This window comes from Temnothorax longispinosus, chromosome 2 (genome assembly GCF_030848805.1).
Source record: "Temnothorax longispinosus isolate EJ_2023e chromosome 2, Tlon_JGU_v1, whole genome shotgun sequence".
NCBI lineage: Eukaryota > Metazoa > Arthropoda > Insecta > Hymenoptera > Formicidae > Temnothorax > Temnothorax longispinosus.
This window is the reverse complement of record NC_092359.1, coordinates 17,865,323-17,882,984: the sequence shown is the minus strand read 5'-3', so window position 1 is coordinate 17,882,984 and position 17,662 is coordinate 17,865,323. Positions and strand designations below refer to the sequence as shown.

The following is a 17,662-nucleotide window of genomic DNA, read 5'->3' as shown; positions in this document are numbered from 1 at the left end:
TCTGGACAAGTCGTCGCCGACCATCTGTCTGCGGCCTCACCTGGACTCTGCACTCTGCCTCGTCTTCCCGATCAATACCCGATCACGCCAATCTTTTTGGGGAAAATTACCGCATTATCGTAACCCCGCGAGGTGCTGTAATCAAGATGCTACACAGATTCGCGGTGCTTGCGATTTTCGCGGTGGCGGCTGTGTCCGCTACTAGTCCACCACGAGTGTGTAAGTACTTGATGGAAATTGACTGATTCGCAAAAATATGTCGAAAATATTATACAGTAGATTATCTGGCAGTAAGTAAAGAATTTCAAAATGCCGTCTTCTCCGATTATATTTGTGAATTTGAAGACCGATCGAGCGTGATCTTCGAACATCATATATTTTCGTATTGTTTAATCGAATAAAATTATTTTTATCGTAGGATAATTAACAGAGATTTAAGAACTATGTTATGTTTGTTAATTCTCATAATCTCTTGAAGTTTAAACGTTTGGTTTAATCTTGAAGTTTCAAATATAAATGTGTGTAATGGGTCAAGAGATGAGCTAGACCCCGAATAGCCCATAATAAGACAAGAGCCTGAGTACCGTTCAAAAAAGCCGTTGTGACATTTTTTCACACTTATTTGCTCAAGTGGTCAGAACCCCCCACGCAAGGTTCTCACCTTGTACGTATTCTAGTGGAGGAGGAAGATCTTGTCTCCGGATATAATCCTATGCCTATCCGGCCTGCGGCCTGGTACCGTTAGAAATCGGATAAATAATTATAATCAACCGCTCTATTGATAATTACATTCTTGATTATTGCAAGACTCTAAATTTAAATTTTGTCCGCATGTAACATGTACGTCCAAAACTGCATCTAATAAAGTAAAAGGAGATGTATTGAGTCATCAATTTGCACGATCAAATGATCGGTGTAAACTAGGCCAGTGAATATCAGAATGCAGTCTTTAATTCTGTTAAAAGTTTTTGCAATTCCGTAAAGCCAATTAAAAGTTGTCAGTAAGATTTCTGGTTCATGAGATATGTTTTGTTCAGTTACGATGTGCATCCCGGAGATATACGCGAAGGAATGCGGGGAGATGATGGAAGAGTCGGCGGGTAAAGGTTTCCCGATAGCCTGCATTTCCGGACGCGACCGATATGACTGCATCGAGAGAGTCGGCAGAAAGGAAGCAGACATCGTTGCTGTAGATCCGGAGGATATGTACCTCGCGGCGAAAAACCAATTGGCTGAAAAGGCCGGATACACCATCGTCGAACAGGTGATATATTCAACGATACTTCGAAGTCTAATACAAGAAATGGATCTTTAATCACGAATCTGGCATAGTTAAAAAAAAGCGAACTTAAAATTGACTCAAAAAAAGAATTGTACATGAAGGAAATGACAGAACTTATAAATACAGAGAGAGAATACAGAGAGAGAAAACTCACACAATATTTAATTCAATTCTTTCTACTAACAAACATTATTTATAAAATAAAGAATTACAGTATAAAATTAGAAGGAATATTAAATAAATGCATAATTTAAACAGATTGTAAAAATACATTTCTTAAAAACTATTGAATTATTTTGAATTAATTAAAAGCCTGCTTTTTTTAAATTATTATCCGCTGACTTACGATATCCCTTACAGATATTTTATGATCTCTTGAGAATAGAATGTTTAGTTCAGAATTTATAGGATTTATATTATATCTTGTCTATCAGGTGAGGACAAAAGAGGAACCCGACGCGATATATCGTTACGAGGCAGTAGCCGTTATCCACAAGGATCTGGACATTAACAACGTTCAGGGTCTGAAGGGTCTTAAGTCCTGCCACACTGGCGTGGGCCGTAATGTCGGCTACAAAATTCCCATCACGAAGCTGACCGCGATGGGCGTGCTAACCGACATCAACAACCCGGAATATTCCGCTCGCGAGAATGAACTTCGCGCTCTAAGCACGCTCTTCGACAAAGGCTGCCTGGTGGGCACATGGTCACCCGATCCTGCCATCAATCAGAGGCTGAGTAAGTGGCGGTAATCTTCGAAATTTGCGGCGATTGTGTCATGTAGGTGAATTGCCGGCAAACAATATTATCAGCTGCGAAATAACGCGTACTTAAATCAACTCGCTTCGGGAGACACCAAGTAATTTTCTGCTTTATATTGATATGAAGTTAAATTTAAAATTTTACGAGTTAAAGTGAGCTCAACAAACTGCGGTGCGAATAAAGGAGTTACGTTAAGTAGAAAGTATAATTGCGTTGCATAAACGCGCTTACACATTTCTTCTGGTAGTTAACTTTTCTCTTTCACAAGTGGCGAAATAATTAAAGTGTGTGTATTAACAGCGTGCGTCGTAAAATATCGATTTTTAATCGATATCTATTTCTCTTTTTATAAAATTTGACACGCATTCAGAATTCGTGGATCATATTATAAATAAGATCTACTTAAAAAAAAATTATTTATAGATGTTAATTTAGAAACATGGTGAGAGCGATTAATTTTTTAGTTAGATACTTTATGAATACTCTACGACTATGACTTTCATTTTTTTTTTCCAGAGGAGACATACAGCAACATGTGCGCTCTTTGCGAGAAACCAAACGTGTGCGATTATCCAGACATATATTCTGGATACGAGGGAGCTCTACGCTGTCTGGCACATAACGGCGGCGACGTCGCCTGGACGAAAGTCATTTACGTGAAGCGTTTCTTCGGTCTGCCCGTCGGAGTTACTCCGGCCGTGCCGACATCCGAAAATCCATCTGACTTCCGATACTTCTGCCCAGACGGCAGCAAAGTGCCTATTGACGCAGAAACGAAACCGTGCACATGGGCCGCCCGACCGTGGCAGGGATACATGACCAACGGGGCTATCAGCAACAACGCGGAAGCTATCCAAAGAGTGCGTGATTTGTTTCTTAAGAATCTATTTATACATGTTTTTAATGACTAATTGAATGTTATACGATGCGAATAAGACTATCTGAAAATTGCACTCCTATATTACATTAACAGAAATTTTAGAACATATATAACAATTTGTGATAATATTATTATAATTAATTTCAATTAACTTGTAGAAGATAGTAATTAGTTTTCTTACATATTGGCAGAAATTAGTTAATTGATTTTATTGGACATTGCTACAAAGACTAAAGAAGTAATTCTAAAGAAAGATATAGTTGAAAAATAATATATTTCTTATAATATATTATATTGCATTGGGGGGATTGCGATCTAACTTTGGAACGTTTTTCAGGAATTGACGCAGCTAGGTCAGATTGGTGAAAACGAGAAGGCAGATTGGTGGGAGGATCTCCTGCTACTTAGCGACAAAACTCTGGCTGTCGCTGCACCGCCGGTATCACCGGAAGAGCACTTGAAGAGCGCGAAATACATGGATGTGATTGAAAGAAATTCCGGGGCGCCGGAGAGAGACGCTCGCTGGTGCGTTTGGGATGGATATGCGCTGAACAAGTGTCGCAGTTTCGCTAGAGCCGCATTCTCTAGGTATAATCTCGATCAATTAACCTGATGCCTCGTTTCGAAACAAATTTAATTAGTCGTCCTTATTAATTGAACAAATTTTGTTAATTAAGTATCGAGAACGTAAATGAATGAGGCCAATTTTATATCTTACTGAAAATTAAATTGTTTTGATCATAAGAATGCAAGCGCACTTATTAAATCTTGACGTTATACATGTTAATCTATATAGAGACGCCAGACCCAGATTTGATTGCATACTAGAGAAAGACGAGGCTGCTTGCTTGAAGGCTGTCAGAGACAACGGAGCGGATATCACATTAATCGATGGCGGATCAGTAAAACGCGCTATCAACGATTACAACGCGAAACCGATCGTCGCCGAGACCTACGGTAAAGGATCAACGAAAGTCAGCGAGCGGCCTGCAGTCGCTGTTATTAAAAGCGGCTCCTCCATAAATGGATTAGGTACGTAGCCGAAATGAATGATAGAATCTGTAGTCTATAAGCTCCATAAAATTATATCGGATAAAATGTGTATGAAAGCTTAACTGGAAACAGATTTTACGTTAACAAAAATATGAATTTAATAAAGACATCAGTATTAAGGCAAAATTTTAGGGAAAATATATGATTTGAATGATTAAAAAAAGTATGCGGAGACAGTAGTTTTATATAAATCTGAAAGAATCTATAATATGCAAATATTAAAGTTATGTCAATATTCTCGTTCACACTTCACAGCCGACCTCAGAGGCAAGCCGTCTTGTCACAGCGGCCACGTGGGCGACTTCGCTGGTTACTATGCCCCGATTCGCACACTCAAACTTAACGGGCTTATCAACGAATCAAACGAGATAGATAACTTCTTTTCTAAGTCTTGTGCGCCTGGCGCACCCCTCAACTCAAAGTCCTGTGAACTGTGTGTCGGCAATATTAAGATCGACGACGATCAGGCGAAACAAGCAACAAAATGCAAACCTACGAATGCCGAATATTACAACGGCGGAAAAGGAGCACTCAGGTATTATCGTATAGTCGTTTCATTAATCTTTTTTGTGCACGCATCTTTGACTAATTTGTATAAATAAATAAAATACGGATTTTTTATTTTAATAAAAAATAAAATTAATTGCATTTAAGTCTTCCCGATTTGACAACAAAAATTATATGCTTGCAGGATTTTATTATTTTAATTTGTGCATCTTCTTTTAGATGTTTGAAGGATGGCAAGGGAGACATTGCGTTTCTACCTTTGACAGCTTTGCAGCAGCTCGGTAAATATAATTATGTTAAATAAATTACGTATGTAATTATACTTGTGTCGCTTCATGGACGTTACATATTGTATTTTAGATAAGGAGAAGGACGACGCTGGCAAACCCGAAGATTACGTCTTGCTCTGCCCGAATGGCGGTCAGGCGCCCATCAACGATTGGGAACGTTGTAATTTAGGTTTGGAGCCACCGAGAATAATTGTTAGCTCGGCCGGGAAGAGCCCGAACTCCCTCGAAGAATTGAAACATGGCATTTTGACTGCGAGCAACTTGTACTCCAAGAAACCAGATCTGCTACGTCTCTTCGGCGGCTGTTGCGACAAACCCAACGTGTTATTCAAGGTCAGTTCATCATTTCCTATTTAGCTAAAATAATTAGGCTACTCGAATTTGTATTACCTGTATAACAAATAGGATGTCAAATATTATATATTAGTATATACATAAGTATGTACCATTTAATAGTGATACAATTTATTAGCAAAAATATAAAACTATATTAAGAAATTAATTGATCATGTAAGATTTTAGATAAAAAACTGAAAGATAATAATTTATTGCTATTGTATAGATTCATAAAAAATATCAAGACTTTTCTATCTTCCTTGCAACATATCGCTCTTTATATTCGTGATTGCAAATTACGATTTATTTGAAAAATAAATATTATATGGCATTATCTTTAGGATGGTGTGGTGGAACTCATGTCCATCGACAACACATGGGACAAGTGGAATGCTTGGGCAGACATTCAACAGGACTATGGCAGTCATTGAAAAAAACTTGACGATCAAGAATGGAACATTACTTGATAGCCCTTGATAATACATAATACATGTGATATTGCTACTCTGTTGCTGTTGCTGAAAAATTATCGCTATTAAGTCATATATCAATAACCCGAGAGGACTGTTAGATAAATAAAATACTGTCGATAACCTCGCTTATGTTTACGCACTGACAAATAGCATATTACCGCGATAGAGATTACGCATTTCAATGTCACGACCACCAATCTTCTTAAGGAGTTATGCCGAGCGTGGAATTGAATCAAACGCTTGCTTCTTTAAACTTTCAACAATAAAAAAATTTATTTTTCCGAGGATACATGTACATTATTATATTCCTTTTCGCATCAACTCAATAAAATTTTATAAAAGTAAATCTTTTTTATGTAAAAAAAACAAATTTTTCATAAACTCTAAAACGTAAACGCGACCAGCGCTATTTAAATATAAATGTATTTGGTATAACAAAATAAATCACATATATCTAAACAATATTATTAGAGAAATACAAAAAGTTAAAGCTTAAAAATTCTTTCTGCACCTCTAATTAATCACGACTGAATTCAGTTTGTCGTGAAGAAACTTGGTGACTCTACCGTACTTGCTGCGCATAAACTTTTTATATATAACATTCGAGGAAAACTTATCGTATTGCAGCGCATGTTGTATTATAAGTCGCTTCGTAGAATTCATCACATGTTCTTCCCATCTAAAAATAAATAAGCTGTGAATTAGTACCGTCTTGCGAAATTTCAAATTAATTTCTTCTTGCAGAACATTCCACAAATTATATATTCTTATATTTTCTTCGTTGCAAGACTAATAATATGTCTGTCATTTAAGAAAAATGTAACATTTGTTTAAAGACGGAAAGCGGGACATTTGTTTTGCGCCCACTTGCTAATCTTTTTCTTACTCTGTCAGCGACTGTTTACTTCTCCAAACTTGGTACCATGCTTGATCCATGTTAACGTCACTCGAATATACAAGTTGAAGCGATAACTCTACCGCAGCTATTGCTATCACATACGTCGGGATATCGCATAAGCTTTCATCCAGCATAGATAAATCGATCTAAAAAAAAGATGCTTATTTGTTTTTGTGCACAGTTTACATACTAAAGCTGAATCACTGTATATTTATATTTATAATTACCATGTAAGAGCCGCAAAAATAGATTCGCCCCATATCATCCGGTCTAATAATGCTACGCCCACTGTCTCGATTTACATTCAATATGTAGTACGAAAGTAACGAGAACGGATCAGCGAATCGTGTGTTAAACTTAACAGCGGTAAGAATCTTTCTCTCATACGTTAACAAATATTTCTCCTGATTAGTGTATAAATCCTTTGCCAATTGCAGTATTACAGTTGCCTAAAAAGATTATTCGATTCCGTTAGGTATTTAATGAATTTGTATTAAAATTATAATTATTTAAACCTAATTATGATAACATTTTCCTCCAATCTTTCCTCCGAACAAAAAGTTTTATTACCGATGGTATCTTTTGCTCAGGTGCTTCTCGCTTGAGAGTTATCCAAAGACACGCCAGACATAATAATTGTATATCACTTATTTCCACCAAAATTCGATCAACAGCTACATTAAACAGCTTGACAGTCTGATAAACGATATGCTGCGAGTAGTTGCAGTGTACCTAAGAATTATCGTAATCGTAGAACAGAGATCGAGATTGATATAACTTCGATGAATACATTTCTTCGTTCTAATTAAACTCAATAAAAATATTTTGCATGTTTTCGTTATTGATAAATATAAAGATAATTTTTGTATGTTTATGAGCATGAAATAGAAATTTACATAGCTTTCAATAAGTTTTTATATCATTATATTAATAGAAAGTATAAAAAGTCCGTAACTGTGCCATGTTAAACTCACACCAAGACGAATAATATATCCCACGATGAGTCTTCTTTGTTCTGCGTTTACATTTTCACGCAGGAAACGGGAGGAAAGCCTCGGAGAATTTTCCTCTTTCTTACGTTCAGTTTCTGGAACGTCTTCCAAATAATCATGTATATACATCGCTTCGCAAATATTGTCAAGCTCGTTCTCCTGCTTGGCCAATGATTTCAAGGTCATCATACGTTCTTCGTAACGTACCTTTTCGACAAATGCGACAACTTTCTTTTATAAATATTACAATAAATGAGAGATAAAAGATTATTTACATTGATATTACTTTAATACTGAAATTATAGCAATATGCCTGTGTAATTGTAAGACTGTTTTGAAAATACATCTAATTCGCATATCAATTTGTAAATTTACCAAAAAATAACATACTGCTCTATTAACAGTAATTAATAAATATATACACTTTTGTGCTGTTTGTATAAATCATATATTTTTTTACCTCTGCTGGAGTCGAGGTAAAAGGAGAACGTGTAGCGATATTAGAATTAAGCCTGATCGAGGTGCTCAAATTATTATCTTGAATAAAGTTTCTAAAAAAAAAAATACTTGCAATAATTCAAAATTCGGCAAAGCGTGTTCTATACTTACTTTATTATAATTTATTATAAAAAACAATTTTTTTATGTCACTTTTTATTAATAATTAAATATTAATAATATACTAATAGAAAATTTATTTTATTTTATTTCCGCAAATTTCTTTACGATTTACCTCTTATCAACTTGTGCTTTTAAACTTGGTTCATCTTCTAAAATCATTGCAATTTCTTTTGATAAAAACCTTAATACATCCGAAAGGGAGTCGGCTTTTGGTGCCGGTTCTTGAATATTTTCATCCAGATTGGTCGCACGATTTTGCGATTGTAAATCTACAGATCCATGGACAACAGAGCTCCTCCGCAATTGGGTTTTGGCACGCGTTTTATCCACATTTTGTATATTGCCCATAATGTTCTTGGGCACAGTACCATCTGAAAAAATTCACAAATAAAAAAAATTTTTTTTTAATTCATGCTTGCGCATACAACTCTCTTTGGGTCTTCATTATACTATCTTAAAGTACTAACTATGTGGCTTCCTCATTTTATCCTTCCACATTTGGATGCTTGAAAACGTTCGTTTTTTAACATCGTCTGTAAGATGCTTCATTTTTCGATCATCGGATGATTGTGCGACGCAGGGCGGGTATCGCGACAAAAATCGCTGCTTTCTGGTTTCAGAATAAGCTCTAAATAAAATATAATTTATTAATTTATTAATGTCACGGTAAATATAGAAAAAACGTTACGTACGTTATTTGCGTTTTATTTATTTGAATTAAGAAAGAAATTGAAAAGAAAAGAATATAAGAATTTAAATTTACAAAAACCATGACATTTTGTTTTATAACAGACATAAAAGTAAACATTAGACGAGGTCAAATGTAATGGCATAGCAAAACTCGAATATCCTCCCTAATATCTATTACAATTTTGAAAGTAAAATCTGAACAATTTATCCATGCCACATTTTTCTTTTATTCTGTATTTTAAACTAAGTAATATACAAATAAATTATATCATACTTTTTGTATATAGAAAGATTTCTTAAAATGTGGTTTAATCATACGTATAGGAATTACCTCCGATGAAATAATTTATTATTCATCTCGGTCTCATTCAAAAGAACTATTTGGCGAGAGTTGCTTGAAGAACGTGCTCTGTAGAAAAATAAAAATTTGTTCCTTTGCATTAGCTCTTCTAACGTTAGCTATTCTAACGTTCTTTATTTTGTGTTCTCCTTACCTGCGTAACACGACGCTTGGACGTGAAGGAGTATCTGCTTTCGTTGTCGATACGATTGCTTTCTCAAGCGTTCTATCTTGCTTCGCTCTAATTTCTTTTCTGCATACGTCTTTTTTCACGCGCGGGCGTGATCGTGCGTTCTCATCATTGCCATCGGAGTAAATCCGAAATTTTGCCTCACCGACGGAAGAACAGCCTTGCACTAACGTTGTACGAACGGCACGATTTTCTGCGTTGAGCGATAGGCCTTTTTTCTTTGCGCCGCCACCGTTATTCCTGCCTTCGGTAGATTTGCCATTTTGTACCGTTGAATGCGGCACATTTTCCTTATCAATGCCATATTTCAAGGCAAATAGTTTGCGATCCGACAGAGGAATCCTTCCCGACATGATTTGGCTTCCAGAAATGTATGTAAGCTAATTTGTCATCGATTAAGAACAATTAAATATAATATTTTTAATATGTACTATAATAACAATTAATATTTTATTATCATGTTTAATATATAATATATTCAATATGTATAAATTGAATAAGTATACATATTGAATATATCTCTCTCATATCTTTAACATAATATTACATCAAGTACTTTAATTATTAATTTGATGACAAAAACTGAAAAGTCACAGATCGGTGGAAACACTTTGACAAACCGCGATTTTAACTTGTTGTCGATGGCAACTCTCGAACGAGACTGGCAGAGAAATCAGCAAATCCTAGAACCTACGAGTGTTTGCCCTGACCGCAAAATACCGTTCGTCCTACTGATGTAAACAAAGCTATGTGAAATCATAAACACGAGACGAAGAAATTCGAAAGAATAATTCGGAGGGATAATCTATCCGTTATTTACTTTGAGTTACTTTGATTTAAATCGGAAAAAAAATAAAAGATGTAGAAACATTATAGTTTTAGACGACTGTATGTTTGTCAAATTTTATTAAACAAAATATAACATTCTAACGCTGTAACATATTCAGTTGTGGGTTATTCATTCTTAGCTTGACTCGTTTGGAAAAATTGTTGAAGATAACGCGCTCCATAGCGCAGACAAAAAAGCTAATGAGCAACGCGGCGATTATGAGGAGCAACAGAGGTATTATGTCGCCGATCTCGACCGATTTCCACGATGATTTCACCTGTAATCAGAGACAAGCGTATCAATCTCTGCCTGTTGATCGATAATTCGCGAAATTTACGAGCGCACGTACACTCCCTTCACTTAGCTGGACCGACCATTGTGTTTCCAGCAAACGCTGCAGGATCCCGCTATCCCTTAGCAGAAGAATACTGTATAAAATAAAATGGAAATTTTTTATCAGAGCGACACTCAATCATCTTAATTTGCGTTAATAAAGTTCGCACGTACTTTGCGTTAATGATACCACGGTACGGGCTATTTGGTTGCAGAGCCATCGCTATGGTGGTCTGCGTGATAACATCCAATGGCTCCAATTTGCAATCGACTTTCTGTTGCAACAATGCTGCCATATTATCTAGTGTCATAAAAGCGTATTTGTCCTCCTTGCAAACGTGTTTCAGGCCGTCCAAGTAATTACTCGGCAAATCAGTCTCTTTCATTAATAATTCATCGAACAGTACACTCATTATTTTATCTGATGTATTCTGTCGTAATAAAATCATCACAAATATAGTATCGTACGTGAAGCTTTCCGTAAATATGATTTTTATGAAAAATGAATAAAAAAGATACTAGCTTGTTTAAAAAAAAGAATCGAAATAAGAACGTATAAATTAAAGTACATAAATTTATATCCTTGTATTAATAGAAGATATATTTAATTAATTATAAATTAGGCATTTTACTTCAAATATAGAATATGCTTCCTCCCTGAGATTTTATGGCAAAGATAATCTGAGGATTATTTTAGGCACCTTGAAGAAACTATAGTCGGCCGAATCACGGACCACGCCGAAACGATAGGTCCCATCTTTCAGAAGGCCGTCCATTGTCGTGAAGGGCATGATGAACGTTTTAACAGCAAGAAAACTAATTAAGGCAGCGGAATACGCGGCTAGTATCACGACGGCCGAAAGGTGAATTACGAAATGCACCATTCTCACGGGATCCAGCGTCGATTGTGCCATACCTGATGATATCATTTTTCATGAGAAAGATAGCAGTCGTATATTTGAAAAAAAAAATTATACTGAACTACAAGAGAAGCGCAATACTCGAGGGGAGGGGGGAGAGGGAATCATTCTTAGAAGTCGAAGTTACCTTGACTGCAAAACGCTCCTAGGACGAAAAACACATTTTCTGTAAATCTCGAACGGTCGTCATTTTTAAGATACGGGGACGCGAATGCAAATAGTCTCTGAATGAACACGATCAATCCGCTTGTAAGTACGATGAAAAAACCGATGCTGCCCCAGATGTTCGCGGAGAATGGTGCCGTGTAAGCATCCCATTTTAGGTCAGACGTAGCAGGCCTTTTAATATACGCACGACATCTTAAAACAAAGGGAACGTAAATAACAAATTTCAGTTACGTTATTCGGCTCGTAAACTCATAAGTATATTAGTTTTTAATGGACTCGACAAGATCTAACGTCTAGACAGTAAAATTTAATACATAAACAAAATTTAATACGTTTCCCTTAAATCCTATTAATTTTGCACAAATTTTAATGATACGCGCATTCTGGTACTTGCTAAATACAAAGTATTTTAAACTTAGGCATTGGACAATCTCAAACTTGTCGCTAAAATGTCGTTCTGTTAGACTTAGATGTCTCGTCGTTCAGAATTTGTGAAGAAGAAGTATATACTACTTGGTCGTGTAAATGGGCGTTGTAAAACTGATGGCATCTAATCTATCCGAGGTCATCATGAACTCCGTCGCCGCGAAGTCGACGTCGTTGTTTATCAACATCCCAATTGCACCCGTACACGAGCCGCTTGATAGACACATACCCCACGATTCAGCCTCCTTGTAAGTAAATCTGCAGCACATTTAAAAATAAAATCAGTTATTTTACAGTCAACAATTTTGTCGCAGCCTGTATGAGAAAGGAGTAATCAGTTACTTTCCGATAACAATGCTTTTTCCGAAGAAACTTCACAGCGAAACATCAGCGAAAGCTGTCAAGTTCGAAATCAAATAATTAGAAAATTATGTCAAAATTATCGATAACTCTTTCCGAACAGCAATAGCTGTTGCAGCAATTCCAGAATAAGAGGGAGGAAGAAGGATACAGGATGAAGGAGCAATGATAACGTCATGCTACGCAATTTTACTGCAAAATGGATCAATTTGAAAAGGATCAGAATAACGACGTAACCTTTTTAAAAATATTTATGTCATAATTTTTACCGAACTTGATAATAAGTGTTTAAATAACGTAGAAAGAGAAATAATTATATCTTATCTATTTAAATATCAATTTAAGCCATTATTATATATAGTTATTATGTGTTAAATAACTTATATAGATATCTAGTATGTTTTATTTTATTTGTCGCATAAGTTACGCCAATTCAAAATCGATAATTTCTTACACTAAATACTATGCTTTTTTTACGAGAGAGAACTTTAATATTTTTCAATGAATCCTATGATATAATTAGGTTTTATCCATCGTATAATCCAAGAACGTATTCGGAAAGACGTCGAAGAAGCGGCGATGGCCGAAAGAGGGAGATCTTCGAGGAAAAAGCGGCGGCTAGCGAGGAAGAATATTTCCGAAAAGAGACCGCGAGACAATTGAAAGAGCTGAAAGAAAAGCAAAAGCAACTTAAAGAAGAGAAAAAGAATAAAATAGCAAAGGAAAATGATAAAGCAGCGGAGAAAGATGATGATGATAAGCAAAAGAAACCTGATCAAGCCGATAAAGCCACGTCAAAAAAGCCGGGCGAAAAGTGACGTAACATGGAAAGTTGCAATATAATATATTACGGCAATTACTGACTTGTCATTGATTCAATGAATTATATATTTCTATTTAAAAATTGCTATATAATATATAATCGTTAAGTTTAATAATGCTTATCTACAGAGCGTAATTTTATATAATATAATAACTTCCCTCACACAAACACTATACAGTTTTTATCTAATAGTACACTTACGTGCAATTCAATGCTTCCTGTAACAGCAGTATCACTTGCCCGAAAAAACCACTGATTCCTGTTATCTCATTCCGTTCGTTACGATGAAATATACTGATAGGAGGGTCCTATGCGTATAATAATTTTATGCCAAAGCGAATATCAAACTCCCTCAAGGATCGATATAATGAACTTTTTATTTAAAAAAAAAGATTAATAAAAGAATGCAAGGTGATAAGTAATTAATACTTTTTAAAGCACCGTTACGTCATGCGTGATACAAAAGGAAAGATCATAAAAGTTTATTGTTAATAATCTATTCCACTAATTATCATTAATTTAAATATTATTATAATTGTTATTTTTTTTCAATAACTGGCTAATTGCGTGTTTCATCGATATAATCGACTCTCTTGCGGAAAATAGGATAAGCGACCTTACCTGGACCGACGCAACGCGTATATTCTGGCCGAAAAGATTGTTCCTTCTTAAAAATAGGCCACGCGTAGGGCCCTTCAGACCATTCCTTACGTCCCATATACCGAACTGCATGGATCTCAGTTCTTTCCGTTTGTCAACTTGATAAACTTCAGTGATGATCTCTGTGTCGGTTACGTTGGCGCTACTCTGAGCCACCATGAACTTACAATCAAACGGCACGTAAATCTCGAAGAAAAAGTCCGCGAATTTTGTCCCGTTACTGAAGAATACCAGCCAAGTGGGATAAGCCATCGTGATCCACGTTGAAATCTGCTACATTTAGCAAATAAACATTCGTGTTGCTCGTTTCCACTTGGAAACTTTCCAGACTTTGCTTTACGAGAAAACGATAACGAAAAAGAGCAGTATATTTCGCGACGAAAAAGAAAGTTTTTCAAAACTTGAACATTTTTCTTCGACATTTTAAAATTTTGAAAATGCACGCAAATAAAACTTGTATTGCATACAATTTATTTAATTTACATATATTTATTATAATAAAAATTTAGAGAAAAAAAAATTTTCTTTTATTTTTGTGCGCAATAGTAAAGTAATTTTCTAATATTACTGCAATAATCAAATAACAAATTTAAGTTTCATTAATAGCGTTTTTAAAACTTTTGAAAGATAATTACATGCGCAAAGCCATCCCTTGTATCTTCATAGTCGTTTAGCAGGACGAACAAAGGTCTCTTGATGTGAAAATAAGTTTGCCCGACCTGCAAGCAATCAAATATCTTCTTCTTTTGGCGAGAGATAAATGCATCATTTAATGCATTTATGTGGGACAAAAATGATCCTGCTATTCATTACGTAGCGCTTTGCTATACAAAAGAACACTTCGCTTTGATGTTTTCAACAATTAGATAATACTCATTGCGAAAAAAAGAACAAATCCCTTTTCTCTCTAAACGCTCACTCGAGTGCTGAACATATGAAAATCCATGAAAGTGGTGCGTATGTGATGAGTCATGCTCAGGTATTTCTGAAGAACCATCAAGCCTTCGCTCTCCGTGAGTCCTGTAAAGCGTGAGTTTTTAATATATAATATATACGAACAATTGATTGCGTGCCAGATCTTTATTTCAATCGATCGAATATTCGCAATATTCTGCCTTCGCATTGTTCTCACCCTGCGTCTCAATAGGATTCGGAGTGTTGTGCAGAAGTATGATACACGTGTTATTAAAGAAGTCACGGATACCTTTGATCAGGCCCTCATACACGTAAACCGGCCTGATCAGTTGACACGACGCGAGATCGAATGTCGTCCATACGAGGACAATCAGACCTAGGATCAAGGATAGGTCGGGCTTGCAAAGCATTCTTCGTCTTGCGACTGCTTAGCGCAAATCGACGATCATCGACAGATCCGATCGATTTCACGAGTCAGCTCGGTAGATCGAGTATGATACACAACGATCCCGGATCCGATACATTTTGCGGTTGCACTCGCACTGCGTTTCCTTCGTATCGTACCGACTGCGGCGAAGAGGATAGTCATTTAGTTTAAATGTCAGATAAGAGTGTACATATCAGTAGTTATTCCTGCCGCACTACAATTTATCTGATGTTGTGTTAGAACATAATAAAATGTCATTCGCGCACCGATCGCGTACCCGATCGCAATTCCATTGAGAGTCGGCAAAAACCTTTCTGTATATTCGAATCCGTAATAATTTGTAACAATTACGCGGATACAAATGATTACGAGGATCAAATTGACTCGGACGTGGCACGTGGCGCAAAAAATCGCACGACTGTGCTTATGCGTGACGGATAATTCGCCAAGAAGCCAAGAACGAAGCCATTCCCTAAGCCCTAAGCAAACGCGATCGACTGATACGCACATCGATTCCACGAGTCCGAATAAATTATGCATTTGCTCTCTTTGCGTGCATTTGCTCACTGGTTTGTGTAAACCGAACCATGCCACTGTTCAAACAATTATATCTGTATATCGGTCACTTTGAGTGGAATATCGTTTAGCAATCTGAGCAAACTTGATTTGCGAACTCCGCGGATTAATACAAATTTAACGACCGATTTGTTTATTGGAAATTTCCGTACGAAGCAATATCGATCAGGTAATTCGTGGTTTGATAATCATGCAACGGAATCTGATCTATAAATAATAGTCCATTATAATAATTTCTATAAATGAAAACCATGACTAACGACTGATTTATGGAAACATAATTGAGATTAAAGATTATGTAAGAGATTATCAGGATTATTGATTTGTTCTACCAACACGAAACTTTCAATCAAAAAGCAACTAACATGATTCGATATATTTGATCTAATCAGCAAGAAATAAAGTCAATAAATTTTTTTTTATGTAGGGTAAGCGATATTTATACACATTAACACAATTATATTCAATAAATAAATATATAATAATATTTACAAGTTTAGAAATACAGTTAAAAACGTTCTAATTTTTATTTTATAAATTTATTAATTCTTAATTTCTAATTTTTAATATTTTACAAATTAAATTTTAAAACTACCAGAGTGCTCTAAGAATATCACGCACGTACAAGGTGCGCAATAATAAAAAACAATTTCTCAGCTTGTATATGTGAATCATCACCAAGAATGTTTTGCCTACTTTCAAGGAGACATTTGGCGACGTTTTTACGACGTTTGTTCCAGAAAATAAAAGAAAGATCATAAATTTTTATTAGGTTCCAGTAAATTAAGATATTTAATTGACGATGTATGTGCACAACCAACTATAAAACTTATCAATATATTAAATCAATATATTAAAGTTTTCCTCTTATCTAATTGCTATATTAACTTTAGTGTCACATATCTCCAGTTATATTTGTGCAAGACACTGGCGCGTGAATCATTCAAGTGCAATTCTTCTACCATTTTTACAGGAATTTCTGTAACGAGAAGCAAAAGCGATAACGGTAAGTGCTACTATCGTAAGTAAGATCTATGACTCGTCCGCAACAATTAATTTTCCGTAAGGACTTTAACTTACATATATAATGTATACATTTATAGGTCAATTGTATAGCATATATATATAAGAATACTGTACGAGAGAAAATGTCAGTCCTTTTCTCAGCGTGTTCAGAAAGCATCATGTTACGAAAACTTATCTATGCTGTTCTTACATTTTTCGCTCTAATAATAATGTCACAGGCTAGTCGTAAGTATTCACACATACAAACATAATATATACTTAATTATATATGTAATCAACTGAATTCTCTATTACATTTAGCAAAAAAACTGAATAGTAGAAGAGATAATGAACACATATAATGAAGAGAAAATAAAAAGCGACAATATTTAAAAAGCGACACAGCCTCTGTTATCATAAATTTACTGAAAATTTCAATTTTTCCTAATTTTTAATTATTAATTATAGCAATAAATTGTTGACTTGCTTGGAATTATATTCAATACTATTACAACATTTATGAATTAAAAGGCTTATGCAATCAACTTTAACAAAGTAAAATTTTACGTTGAGACTTGCAACTAAGAAATTTTTCTCATTTACAGCCATAGCAGAAAATACCGAATCGAACGACAATGATATGCGTGCGCTCCTGACTACCATACTCGCACTATTGCCACCCGATCAACTTTCATTAAACCAATATATAAATAATGTAATGAAAATGTGCGGAATGCGTTTGCCGTGTACGATACACTCTATCGTCCCATGGGAATTCAACTGCACGCTGGTTAAATAATGGACACTTTTGAAATCCTTTTTTCCCTATAACTTTGTAAATGACGTACCAACGATTGTAACAATTCTTACTTAACGTAAAATTTCTTATAGTAAATTCTGTTGCGAT

At 35.4% G+C, this 17,662-nt stretch overlaps 3 protein-coding genes across 7 annotated transcripts; 1 reads left to right on the top strand and 2 right to left on the bottom strand.

Annotated features, from left to right (window-relative positions):
• Nucleotides 1-3: 3 nt before the first annotated feature.
• Nucleotides 4-5,868, top strand: LOC139808024 (transferrin 1). The gene is made up of 10 exons (XM_071769617.1): nt 4-219; nt 1,038-1,264; nt 1,717-2,020; nt 2,561-2,904; nt 3,262-3,512; nt 3,721-3,956; nt 4,233-4,512; nt 4,704-4,765; nt 4,845-5,107; nt 5,452-5,868. Exons 1-10 carry the CDS (start codon nt 147-149, stop codon nt 5,539-5,541), a joined length of 2,130 nt encoding a protein of 709 aa, XP_071625718.1. The 5' UTR covers nt 4-146; the 3' UTR covers nt 5,542-5,868.
• LOC139808027 (uncharacterized) lies at nt 5,632-10,194 on the bottom strand. 3 transcript variants are annotated; one of them, XM_071769624.1, is made up of 11 exons: nt 9,861-10,194; nt 9,278-9,693; nt 9,115-9,192; nt 8,561-8,721; nt 8,206-8,464; nt 7,934-8,024; nt 7,456-7,680; nt 7,052-7,213; nt 6,709-6,930; nt 6,470-6,627; nt 5,632-6,262 (listed from the first exon to the last, which is right to left on the bottom strand). In XM_071769624.1, the coding sequence occupies exons 2-11, from the start codon at nt 9,664-9,666 to the stop codon at nt 6,097-6,099; spliced, it is 1,911 nt and encodes a 636-aa protein (XP_071625725.1). In that variant the 5' UTR covers nt 9,667-9,693; nt 9,861-10,194; the 3' UTR covers nt 5,632-6,096. The 3 variants fall into 3 exon arrangements, with proteins under 3 accessions (XP_071625725.1, XP_071625724.1, XP_071625726.1); XM_071769623.1 differs by having other exon boundaries at nt 9,870-10,194; XM_071769625.1 differs by having other exon boundaries at nt 8,275-8,464; nt 9,278-10,060.
• An 8-nt stretch (nt 10,195-10,202) lies between these two features.
• LOC139808026 (probable glutamate receptor) lies at nt 10,203-15,593 on the bottom strand. Of its 3 annotated transcripts, none has more exons than XM_071769622.1 (11): nt 14,965-15,593; nt 14,752-14,852; nt 14,468-14,551; nt 13,794-14,105; nt 13,374-13,480; nt 12,077-12,247; nt 11,523-11,755; nt 11,177-11,391; nt 10,650-10,906; nt 10,517-10,570; nt 10,203-10,419 (listed from the first exon to the last, which is right to left on the bottom strand). In XM_071769622.1, exons 1-11 carry the CDS (start codon nt 15,155-15,157, stop codon nt 10,416-10,418), a joined length of 1,731 nt encoding a protein of 576 aa, XP_071625723.1. In that variant the 5' UTR covers nt 15,158-15,593; the 3' UTR covers nt 10,203-10,415. The 3 variants fall into 3 exon arrangements, with proteins under 3 accessions (XP_071625723.1, XP_071625720.1, XP_071625722.1); XM_071769619.1 differs by having other exon boundaries at nt 10,492-10,570; nt 14,965-15,592; XM_071769621.1 differs by having other exon boundaries at nt 10,492-10,570; nt 13,794-14,102; nt 14,965-15,592.
• Between the last annotated feature and the right edge of the window lie 2,069 nt (nt 15,594-17,662).